Consider the following 12,715-nt stretch of genomic DNA (forward strand, 5'->3'; position numbering starts at 1 on the left):
TAGATACTTCACTTAACAGCCATTACGACATGCAACCATAATGTTATTGACAAAACTTGGGCAATAACCTGGTTCTTTGGGCCTCAGGTTGTATAAAGTAATATATGTAAAGAATATAATTAGATGTGATCCTATTGTGCCATTCTTGCAGAAGCTATGCTAGTTGACTGTTTTGGATTGCTAGTGTCTCAGTTTACCTGAATGGTAAGAATTTCTCCTCATATCAGTCTGCTTTTATTTTGTGATCTGTTGTGAGATTACCCTCAAAATATAGATAACCTGATTTACATATGCTGGGTCACAATGAATTTTTTTGCAGAGGAGTTTAATATTGCCAAGATTTTTTTTAATCCATTACTCTACTTACAAAACACTTTAAAGAACAGGATATACATGCATACAGTTGTTAAATGTCTTGACTGCTGCATTTTCAATAATTTGAAATTACATGAATTGATGGAAGTCTGGAAGATATGGTAAAAATTCATTTATTTAATAATAATAATAATAATAATAATAAGAAGAAGAAGAAGAAGAAGAATAAGAAGAAGAAGAAGAAGAAGAAGAAGAAGAAGAAGAAGAAGAAGAAGAAGAAGAAGAAGAAGAAGAAGAAGAAGAAGAAGAAGAAGAAGAAGAAGAAGAAGAAGTTGGAAGGGACCTTGGAGGTCATCTAGTCCAACCCCCTGCTCAGGCAGGAAACCTTATACCATTTCAGGCAAATGGCTGTCCAGTCTCTTCTTAAAAACCTCCAGTGTTGGAGCATTCACCACTTCTGGAGGCAGGTTGTTCCACTGGTTAATTGTTCTAACTGTCAGGAAGTTTCTCCTTAGTTTTAAGTTGCTTCTCTCCTTGGTAGATAAAAACCAGAATAAACTAATGTGAGTAAAGTTTATTAGTATTCATTGGAAAACACAGTTAACAGTTTTAACAGTTAACAGTTAAAGGATTGGGTTTTTTTGTGGCTCTCAAGTTAAAAAAAGTATTTTACAATGTATTTATGATGCTATCACTCATTATTTTTATGTATTTTAAAAGTATGAATATATTTTTAATAAAAAAATTACAAGTATAGTTTACGCAATACTAAATTATAGGTATTCTTCTCTTTCCTTCAAACAGGCTAAAGAATCTTTAAGAAAACCAGCTAGAGCTAAAAAGTCCTTTGCATCATTGCTTAGTTCAAGTGAAGGTACAAAACTGTTTTTTTTATTTTATTAATATAAATGTTATTTGTATTACACTCAAATATTTTTTCATAGATCATGAATTTGGTGTTGGTTGTATTATGAATTTGGTGTTTGTCTTGTATTATGTTACATGTTTTAATCTTTTGAAAACAACATTAGAACATATACTACTTAGAGTCATCTGTGAAAACACACACACTATATAAAGAATGAGATTTACTCCCTCTTGCTAGTATAGGAAGGGTGGAAACTTATCAATATTTGGATCTTTGGTTCCTACTAAATAGTAACAGAAGGACTTGTGTGTTCAGATCAGTTAAATTTCTGATAAGGCTTTAGTTTTAGTTGGTGAGATAACATAGTGGCTGAGATCTGTTTAGAAAGATCTTGGTTCAGATCTGTCCCTTGAACCAATAGATGACCTTTGGAAGATAAAACAAGGTTGTTGTGAAGAGTACAACAAGGTATTATATAAATACTGCTTAGAATTATAATCAAAATTCTGATTACTGTTATACATTTAGCAACAATTTAGTTTAAAGATAAACATTAGTTCTTTAGTCTTCAAATTACGAAGTATTATTCAAGCATCACAATAAATTACAGTTTATCACATTATATCGACTTTCCCTGGGCTTGTATGTTCCTCTTCTTTCATATACTGCAAAAATGTTTGTAAATTCTTAATTTTTAATTAATTCTGTAGTGAATATCAAATATGGCATTCCTACACAGTAAATGTATTTTAAGAGTCACCATAGTTTAGGGATCAACAGTTTTCACCATCACAATAAGCCATAGCTTATCTTAATATCTAAATGTAAGAGCTAAATATCTTCTCAAAAGATATTGAGAATATCTTGTTTAATAACATTTATGAAATTACCAGCTATTTTGTATATTTTTCTGAATGGGTTTTAGTGATGTAATATTTTTTGGTTTTATGTATAATACCCAGTTGGAAGCTGTTCCTGAGAAAAAGTGAGAATCAATAAATTATAGCTATTGCCATTTGGAAATATTTGATTTTATATAGTTCCTAAACTGGAATTTAAAAATCTGTGTTGTATACTGGAACATGTGATGATGGTAATAATTTTTGTTCCCCTTAATACTTTAAATACACCACAGTCTTACTGCTGTTTAAAGGTATGCAATATTTGGACCAATTCTATGCATAATTTTAAGTTTATTATATCAGTTTAAAAGTATAATTTCATGTACCAGTATTCTGAATGATTAAATGCTGTTTAAAATGGGATTTCTATTGCATTTTATATTCAAGTAATATAATGTTTCAATTAAAACATAACTGTAAGGAAAAAGCTGAAGAAATTACCGTATTTCCGGCGTATAAGATGACTTTTTAACCCATGAAAATCTTCTCAAAAGTCAGGGGTCGTCTTATACGCCGGGTGCTGAAACTTCAGGGACAGGGCTGGCTGGAAAACCTGGAGCGGATCTCCCATTTTGTCTGCGCAGGGAAAGCGGGACTAATTGGAGAAGAAGCTGCAGTCTGTGATTTTTTACAGGCTGGGGTCTGGGCGTCTTTCCTTCTAAAGTTGAAGAGCAGCTGTAGTCTATCCCAACTTAAAAGGCAGGTGGGGAATGCAGCAGTCAGAGCAGCTGCTTAGGTCTAAGGACACATTTGACTCAGGAACTGGGCGGGCTGGCTGGAAAACCTGGAGCGGATCTCCCATTTGGTCTTTTTTTTTTAATCCCATTTATATCCCGCCCTTCTCCGAAGACTCAGGGCGGCTTACAATTTAAAGCACAAATCAATGTGCTTAGCAATAGCCTTCATTCTATGTATATGCCTGCTTATTAGGGCTTCCCCCCCCCAAGCAGCATTATTACAAAGTCAGCTTATTGCCCCCAACAATCTGGGTCCTCATTTTACCTACCTCGGAAGGATGGAAGGCTGAGTCAACCTTGAGCCTGGTGGGATGCGAACCTGCACTAATTGCAGGCAGCTGGTGTTACTTAAGGCTCTGTGCAGGGAAAGCTTTAGAGTGAATTAGGAAAAGTTTAATCCACTTGCACTGTTTTATGTTTACATGTTTGATGACAAACAGCCTTATGTTTTTAAGTGACAGTTTTCCTACTAAGTACCTGTATGTCATAAGCATTTGAATTAAAACTACCATATTAAAATCAAATCTGATGTTTTTTAATTTTTATTTGATGTGCGTTGGAAGAGGGGTAGTCTTATACGGCGGGTATAGCCCAAACCCTATAATTTAACAGGAAATGTACGGGGTCGTCTTATACGCCCAGTCGTCTTATACGCCGGAAAATACGGTAGTAATGTGCTACATTTCCTTCAATTTTTTTCTATAGAAATCTCTAAAACTGAGAACCTTTCTGAATTTACTGACATTGTATGGAGTTCCAGTGGGAGTGAATTTTCAGATGAGGAAAGTAACATTGCAGCTTCAGATTTTCTTCAAATGAAAATGAAGAAATATAGAAAGTATGCCATGATCTCCAAGAAAGTGCATAATAAAGGTAACACATTTTCTGTAGACAAAGTTAAAAATCAGTTTTCATTCATAATTTTCAAAAAGCCATATTTCCCATATTTGCATTCTCCTGTCTCCATAGAGTGAACCCTATTCCATTTTTTTCTTTAAAAAAATTTTCTTTGGAAAAATTCTGTTTCTGAATGCTTGCTCCACTATTCTTCAGAACAAACTGGTCTTGGAACCTCAGTCCTGAATTCTTTCTACTTTTTAGCATTTTATTTATACCGTATATACTTGAGTATAAGCCGACTCGAGTATAAGCCGAGACCCCCAATTTTACCCCCAAAAACTGGAAAAAGTTATTGACTCGAGTATAAGCCGAGGCTGGGAAATGCAGCAGCTGGAGGCTGGATCCCCCGAAAGACGTCTCTGCTGAGATGAGAGAACGGGGTGGCAAGCCGCCGAGAGAATGGGGCGGTGGAGTGCTCCGCCGAGAGAATGGGGTGGCTTGCTGTTCTCTCGGTGCAGCACGGCAGAGGCTGGATCTCGCGAAAGAAGTCTCCGCTGAGCGACAGAATGAGGCGTCTCAGCGCCCATTTTCTCGGCGAAGACTTCTTTCAGGGGATGCAGCTTCTTCCGCCCCTTTCTCTCAGCTGCCCAGTGGAACAGCTTGCCACCAGAAATCAAGAGTGCTCCATCACTGGAGGTTTTTAAGAAGAGACTGGACATTCACCTGTCTGAGATGGTATCGGTCAGTGGTGGCGAAACTTTTAGAGACCGAGTGCCCAAACCGCAAGCCAAAACCCACTTGTTTATCACAAAGTGCCAAGGCAGCATCGGCATTCTGGTGCCCTCGGGGGAGGGGACAGGGAGGCGCCTCTGAGTGCCGCCTCTGGCACGAAAAAAAAGGGGGAGCAAAAAATGGGCCACCGTACCGCAAGGCACAAAAACGCCAACCGCCGTGCCGCAGGGTGCAGATACAAGGCACCGCATCACGTGAGAACGGGGCTGGGCTAGTGAGTATCACGCAGGCACTAGCCCCGCCCCCTTTGCAGCATGTGCCTGCTCGTGGCCCCGTGCGCGCATGCACGCATGTAAAATGCTTCCCCCTCCCTTTTCTTCCAGTCCACCAACCAACAAGGACCTGCTGCTGGCAGCGGTGGTGGCGCACGTGCCAACAGAGAGGGCTCTGAGTGCCACCTCTGGCAGGCGTGCCATAGGTTCACCACCACTGGTATAGGTCCTCCTGCTTGAGCAAGGGGCTGGACTAGAAGACCTCCAAGGTCCCTTCCAGCTCTATTCTATTCTATTCTATTCTATTCTATTCTATTCTATTCTATTCTATTCTATTCTATTCTATTCTATTCCATTCACTTTCTATATTTCTATTCTATTCTATTCTATTCTATTCACTTTCTATATTTCTATTCTATTCTATTCTATTCTATTCTATTCTATTCTATTCTATTCTATTCTATTCTATTCTATTCTTATTACCATTCTCTATTCTATTCTATTCTATTCTATTCTATTCTATTCTATTCTATTCTATTCTATTCACTTTCTATATTTCTATTCTATTCTATTCTATTCTTATTACCATTCTCTATTCTATTCTATTCTATTCTATTCTATTCTATTCTATTCTATTCTATTCTATTCTATTCTATTCTATTCACTTTCTATATTTCTATTCTATTCTATTCTATTCCATTCACTTTCTATATTTCTATTCTATTCTATTCTATTCTATTCTATTTTATTCTATTCTATTCTATTCTATTCTATTCTATTCACTTTCTATATTTCTATTCTATTCTATTCTATTCTATTCTATTCTATTCTATTCTATTCTATTCTATTCTATTCTATTCTATTCTATTCACTTTCTATATTTCTATTCTATTCTATTCCATTCACTTTCTATATTTCTATTCTATTCTATTCTATTCTATTCTATTCTATTCTATTCTATTCTATTCTATTCTATTCTATTCACTTTCTATATTTCTATTCTATTCTATTCTATTCCATTCACTTTCTATATTTCTATTCTATTCTATTCTATTCTATTCTATTCTATTCTATTCTATTCACTTTCTATATTTCTATTCTATTCTATTCTATTCTATTCTATTCTATTCTATTCTATTCTATTCTATTCACTTTCTATATTTCTATTCTATTCTATTCTATTCACTTTCTATATTTCTATTCTATTCTATTCTATTCTATTCTATTCTATTCTATTCTATTCTATTCTATTCTATTCTATTCTATTCTATTCTATTCTATTCTATTCTATTCTATTCTATTCTATTCTTATTACCATTCTCTATTCTATTCTATTCTATTCTATTCTATTCTATTCTATTCTATTCTATTCTATTCTATTCTATTCTATTCTATTCTATTCACTTTCTATATTTCTATTCTATTCTATTCTGTTCTGTTCTGTTCTGTTCTGTTCTGTTCTGTTCTGTTCTGTTCTGTTCTGTTCTGTTCTGTTCTACGTTCTGTTCCAATCCATTCCATATTTTCTATTCCATTCTGTTCCACTGTCAGAGCCCATCGGAGGCAACCCAGTCAGCCCAAACAGGAGTTACACTAAGGCTACGCAGCCTCTCCTCTCAACCTGAACCCCTCCTTACCTTTCCTTTTATCTGCATCCTATTTTTAACTGCCGGCTCTGCCCTGCCCTAGCAGGGCACTGGACGGGCCTGGCGGAGCTGCTGAAGGTGAACGGGAGAAGATGAGTCTTCGCCGAGAAAATCTCAGCGCCCATTTTCTCGGCGAAGACTTCTTTCGGGGGAGCCAGCCTCTGTCGCCCCTTTCTCTCAGCTGCCCAGCTAAGAGAAGGGGTGACAGAGGCTGGATCCCCCGAAACAAGTCTCCGTGAGACGAGAGAAGAAGGCGTTGGAGCGCTCCGTGAAGTGTGGGGTGGGGAAGCTTGCCGCCCATTGTCTCAGCGACGAAGACTTCTTTCGGGGGATGCAGCTTCTGCCACCCCTTTCTCTCAGCTGCCCAGCTAAGAGAAGGGGTGACAGAGGCTGGATCCCCCGAAACAAGTCTCCGTGAGACGAGAGAACAAGGCGTTGGAGCGCTCCGTGAAGTGTGGGGTGGGGAAGCTTGCGCCCATTGTCTCAGCGACGAAGACTTCTTTCGGGGGATGCAGCTTCTGCCGCCACTTTCTCTCAGCTGCCCAGCTAAGAGAAGGGGTGACAGAGGCTGGATCCTCCGCAACAAGTCTCCGTGAGACGAGAGAAGAAGGCGTTGGAGCGCTCCGTGAAGTGTGGGGTGGGGAAGCTTGCCGCCCATTGTCTCAGCGACGAAGACTTCTTTCGGGGGATGCAGCTTCTGCCACCCCTTTCTCTCAGCTGCCCAGCTAAGAGAAGGGGTGACAGAGGCTGGATCCCCCGAAACAAGTCTCCGTGAGACGAGAGAACAAGGCGTTGGAGCGCTCCGTGAAGTGTGGGGTGGGGAAGCTTGCGCCCATTGTCTCAGCGACGAAGACTTCTTTCGGGGGATGCAGCTTCTGCCGCCACTTTCTCTCAGCTGCCCAGCTAAGAGAAGGGGTGACAGAGGCTGGATCCTCCGAAACAAGTCTCCGTGAGACGAGAGAAGAAGGCGTTGGAGCGCTCCGTGAAGTGTGGGGTGGGGAAGCTTGCCGCCCATTGTCTCAGCGACGAAGACTTCTTTCGGGGGATGCAGCTTCTGCCACCCCTTTCTCTCAGCTGCCCAGCTAAGAGAAGGGGTGACAGAGGCTGGATCCCCCGAAACAAGTCTCCATGAGACGAGAGAACAAGGCGTTGGAGCGCTCCGTGAAGTGTGGGGTGGGGAAGCTTGCGCCCATTGTCTCAGCGACGAAGACTTGTTTCGGGGGAGCCAGCCTCTGTCGCCCCTTTCTCTCAGCTGCCCAGCTAAGAGAAGGGGTGACAGAGGCTGGATCCTCCGCAACAAGTCTCCGTGAGACGAGAGAAGAAGGCGTTGGAGCGCTCCGCGAAGTGTGGGGTGGGGAAGCTTGCCGCCCATTGTCTCAGCGACGAAGACTTCTTTCGGGGGATGCAGCTTCTGCCGCCCCTTTCTCTCAGCTGCCCAGCTAAGAGAAGGGGTGACAGAGGCTGGATCCCCCGAAACAAGTCTCCGTGAGACGAGAGAACAAGGCGTTGGAGCGCTCCGTGAAGTGTGGGGTGGGGAAGCTTGCGCCCATTGTCTCAGCGACGAAGACTTCTTTCGGGGGATGCAGCTTCTGCCACCCCTTTCTCTCAGCTGCCCAGCTAAGAGAAGGGGTGACAGAGGCTGGATCCCCCGAAACAAGTCTCCGTGAGACGAGAGAACAAGGCGTTGGAGCGCTCCGTGAAGTGTGGGGTGGGGAAGCTTGCGCCCATTGTCTCAGCGACGAAGACTTGTTTTGGGGGAGCCAGCCTCTGTCGCCCCTTTCTCTCAGCTGCCCAGCTAAGAGAAGGGGTGACAGAGGCTGGATCCCCCGAAACAAGTCTCCGTGAGACGAGAGAACAAGGCGTTGGAGCGCTCCGCGAAGTGTGGGGTGGGGAAGCTTGCCGCCCATTGTCTCAGCGACGAAGACTTCTTTCGGGGGATGCAGCTTCTGCCGCCCCTTTCTCTCAGCTGCCCAGCTAAGAGAAGGGGTGACAGAGGCTGGATCCCCCGAAACAAGTCTCCGTGAGACGAGAGAACAAGGCGTTGGAGCGCTCCGTGAAGTGTGGGGTGGGGAAGCTTGCGCCCATTGTCTCAGCGACGAAGACTTGTTTCGGGGGAGCCAGCCTCTGTCGCCCCTTTCTCTCAGCTGCCCAGCTAAGAGAAGGGGTGACAGAGGCTGGATCCTCCGCAACAAGTCTCCGTGAGACGAGAGAAGAAGGCGTTGGAGCGCTCCGTGAAGTGTGGGGTGGGGAAGCTTGCCGCCCATTGTCTCAGCGACGAAGACTTCTTTCGGGGGATGCAGCTTCTGCCACCCCTTTCTCTCAGCTGCCCAGCTAAGAGAAGGGGTGACAGAGGCTGGATCCCCCGAAACAAGTCTCCGTGAGACGAGAGAACAAGGCGTTGGAGCGCTCCGTGAAGTGTGGGGTGGGGAAGCTTGCGCCCATTGTCTCAGCGACGAAGACTTCTTTCGGGGGATGCAGCTTCTGCCGCCACTTTCTCTCAGCTGCCCAGCTAAGAGAAGGGGTGACAGAGGCTGGATCCTCCGCAACAAGTCTCCGTGAGACGAGAGAAGAAGGCGTTGGAGCGCTCCGTGAAGTGTGGGGTGGGGAAGCTTGCCGCCCATTGTCTCAGCGACGAAGACTTCTTTCGGGGGATGCAGCTTCTGCCACCCCTTTCTCTCAGCTGCCCAGCTAAGAGAAGGGGTGACAGAGGCTGGATCCCCCGAAACAAGTCTCCGTGAGACGAGAGAACAAGGCGTTGGAGCGCTCCGTGAAGTGTGGGGTGGGGAAGCTTGCGCCCATTGTCTCAGCGACGAAGACTTCTTTCGGGGGATGCAGCTTCTGCCGCCACTTTCTCTCAGCTGCCCAGCTAAGAGAAGGGGTGACAGAGGCTGGATCCTCCGAAACAAGTCTCCGTGAGACGAGAGAAGAAGGCGTTGGAGCGCTCCGTGAAGTGTGGGGTGGGGAAGCTTGCCGCCCATTGTCTCAGCGACGAAGACTTCTTTCGGGGGATGCAGCTTCTGCCACCCCTTTCTCTCAGCTGCCCAGCTAAGAGAAGGGGTGACAGAGGCTGGATCCCCCGAAACAAGTCTCCGTGAGACGAGAGAACAAGGCGTTGGAGCGCTCCGTGAAGTGTGGGGTGGGGAAGCTTGCGCCCATTGTCTCAGCGACGAAGACTTGTTTCGGGGGAGCCAGCCTCTGTCGCCCCTTTCTCTCAGCTGCCCAGCTAAGAGAAGGGGTGACAGAGGCTGGATCCTCCGCAACAAGTCTCCGTGAGACGAGAGAAGAAGGCGTTGGAGCGCTCCGCGAAGTGTGGGGTGGGGAAGCTTGCCGCCCATTGTCTCAGCGACGAAGACTTCTTTCGGGGGATGCAGCTTCTGCCGCCCCTTTCTCTCAGCTGCCCAGCTAAGAGAAGGGGTGACAGAGGCTGGATCCCCCGAAACAAGTCTCCGTGAGACGAGAGAACAAGGCGTTGGAGCGCTCCGTGAAGTGTGGGGTGGGGAAGCTTGCGCCCATTGTCTCAGCGACGAAGACTTCTTTCGGGGGATGCAGCTTCTGCCACCCCTTTCTCTCAGCTGCCCAGCTAAGAGAAGGGGTGACAGAGGCTGGATCCCCCGAAACAAGTCTCCGTGAGACGAGAGAACAAGGCGTTGGAGCGCTCCGTGAAGTGTGGGGTGGGGAAGCTTGCGCCCATTGTCTCAGCGACGAAGACTTGTTTTGGGGGAGCCAGCCTCTGTCGCCCCTTTCTCTCAGCTGCCCAGCTAAGAGAAGGGGTGACAGATGCTGGATCCCCCGAAACAAGTCTCCGTGAGACGAGAGAACAAGGCGTTGGAGCGCTCCGCGAAGTGTGGGGTGGGGAAGCTTGCCGCCCATTGTCTCAGCGACGAAGACTTCTTTCGGGGGATGCAGCTTCTGCCGCCCCTTTCTCTCAGCTGCCCAGCTAAGAGAAGGGGTGACAGAGGCTGGATCCCCCGAAACAAGTCTCCGTGAGACGAGAGAACAAGGCGTTGGAGCGCTCCGTGAAGTGTGGGGTGGGGAAGCTTGCGCCCATTGTCTCAGCGACGAAGACTTGTTTCGGGGGAGCCAGCCTCTGTCGCCCCTTTCTCTCAGCTGCCCAGCTAAGAGAAGGGGTGACAGAGGCTGGATCCTCCGCAACAAGTCTCCGTGAGACGAGAGAAGAAGGCGTTGGAGCGCTCCGCGAAGTGTGGGGTGGGGAAGCTTGCCGCCCATTGTCTCAGCGACGAAGACTTCTTTCGGGGGATGCAGCTTCTGCCGCCCCTTTCTCTCAGCTGCCCAGCTAAGAGAAGGGGTGACAGAGGCTGGATCCCCCGAAACAAGTCTCCGTGAGACGAGAGAACAAGGCGTTGGAGCGCTCCGTGAAGTGTGGGGTGGGGAAGCTTGCGCCCATTGTCTCAGCGACGAAGACTTCTTTCGGGGGATGCAGCTTCTGCCGCCACTTTCTCTCAGCTGCCCAGCTAAGAGAAGGGGTGACAGAGGCTGGATCCTCCGCAACAAGTCTCCGTGAGACGAGAGAAGAAGGCGTTGGAGCGCTCCGTGAAGTGTGGGGTGGGGAAGCTTGCAGCCCATTGTCTCAGCGACGAAGACTTCTTTCGGGGGATGCAGCTTCTGCCACCCCTTTCTCTCAGCTGCCCAGCTAAGAGAAGGGGTGACAGAGGCTGGATCCCCCGAAACAAGTCTCCGTGAGACGAGAGAACAAGGCGTTGGAGCGCTCCGTGAAGTGTGGGGTGGGGAAGCTTGCGCCCATTGTCTCAGCGACGAAGACTTCTTTCGGGGGATGCAGCTTCTGCCGCCACTTTCTCTCAGCTGCCCAGCTAAGAGAAGGGGTGACAGAGGCTGGATCCTCCGCAACAAGTCTCCGTGAGACGAGAGAAGAAGGCGTTGGAGCGCTCCGTGAAGTGTGGGGTGGGGAAGCTTGCCGCCCATTGTCTCAGCGACGAAGACTTCTTTCGGGGGATGCAGCTTCTGCCACCCCTTTCTCTCAGCTGCCCAGCTAAGAGAAGGGGTGACAGAGGCTGGATCCCCCGAAACAAGTCTCCGTGAGACGAGAGAACAAGGCGTTGGAGCGCTCCGTGAAGTGTGGGGTGGGGAAGCTTGCGCCCATTGTCTCAGCGACGAAGACTTGTTTCGGGGGAGCCAGCCTCTGTCGCCCCTTTCTCTCAGCTGCCCAGCTAAGAGAAGGGGTGACAGAGGCTGGATCCTCCGCAACAAGTCTCCGTGAGACGAGAGAAGAAGGCGTTGGAGCGCTCCGCGAAGTGTGGGGTGGGGAAGCTTGCCGCCCATTGTCTCAGCGACGAAGACTTCTTTCGGGGGATGCAGCTTCTGCCGCCCCTTTCTCTCAGCTGCCCAGCTAAGAGAAGGGGTGACAGAGGCTGGATCCCCCGAAACAAGTCTCCGTGAGACGAGAGAACAAGGCGTTGGAGCGCTCCGTGAAGTGTGGGGTGGGGAAGCTTGCGCCCATTGTCTCAGCGACGAAGACTTCTTTCGGGGGATGCAGCTTCTGCCACCCCTTTCTCTCAGCTGCCCAGCTAAGAGAAGGGGTGACAGAGGCTGGATCCCCCGAAACAAGTCTCCGTGAGACGAGAGAACAAGGCGTTGGAGCGCTCCGTGAAGTGTGGGGTGGGGAAGCTTGCGCCCATTGTCTCAGCGACGAAGACTTGTTTTGGGGGAGCCAGCTTCTGCCACCCCTTTCTCTCAGCTGCCCAGCTAAGAGAAGGGGTGACAGAGGCTGGATCCCCCGAAACAAGTCTCCGTGAGACGAGAGAACAAGGCGTTGGAGCGCTCCGTGAAGTGTGGGGTGGGGAAGCTTGCGCCCATTGTCTCAGCGACGAAGACTTCTTTCGGGGGATGCAGCTTCTGCCGCCCCTTTCTCTCAGCTGCCCAGCTAAGAGAAGGGGTGACAGAGGCTGGATCCCCCGAAACAAGTCTCCGTGAGACGAGAGAACAAGGTGTTGGAGCGCTCCGCGAAGTGTGGGGTGGGGAAGCTTGCGCCCATTGTCTCAGCGACGAAGACTTGTTTCGGGGGAGCCAGCCTCTGTCGCCCCTTTCTCTCAGCTGCCCAGCTAAGAGAAGGGGTGACAGAGGCTGGATCCTCCGCAACAAGTCTCCGTGAGACGAGAGAACAAGGCGTTGGAGCGCTCCGCGAAGTGTGGGGTGGGGAAGCTTGCGCCCATTGTCTCAGCGACGAAGACTTCTTTCGGGGGATGCAGCTTCTGCCGCCCCTTTCTCTCAGCTGCCCAGCTGAGAGAAGGGGGTGACAGAGGCTGGATCCCCCGAAACAAGTCTTCGCCGAGAAAATGGGTGGCAAGCTTCCACCGCCCCATTCTCTTAGCGGAGGCTTGCAGAGGTGGCGGCGGAGCTGCGCGCGCAGCTCTCCAAACCGCCGCAG

The 12,715-nt window shown here is 47.7% G+C and overlaps 1 protein-coding gene across 1 annotated transcript in view; it reads left to right on the top strand.

The window, feature by feature from the left end:
* Positions 1–1,905: 1,905 nt before the first annotated feature.
* Positions 1,906–12,715, top strand: part of SPIDR (scaffold protein involved in DNA repair) — a gene marked incomplete at its 5' end in the record, with an annotated part of 204,368 nt that continues 193,558 nt past the window's right edge. The window contains 2 exons of the mRNA XM_081325597.1: positions 1,906–1,921; positions 3,528–3,695. Of these exons, the coding sequence (XP_081181723.1) occupies positions 1,906–1,921; positions 3,528–3,695 (184 nt within the window). The remainder of the gene's footprint in view (positions 1,922–3,527; positions 3,696–12,715) is intronic.

This window comes from Vipera berus (assembly GCF_964194415.1).
Source record: "Vipera berus genome assembly, chromosome: 3".
Classification (NCBI taxonomy): Eukaryota; Metazoa; Chordata; class Lepidosauria; order Squamata; family Viperidae; genus Vipera; species Vipera berus.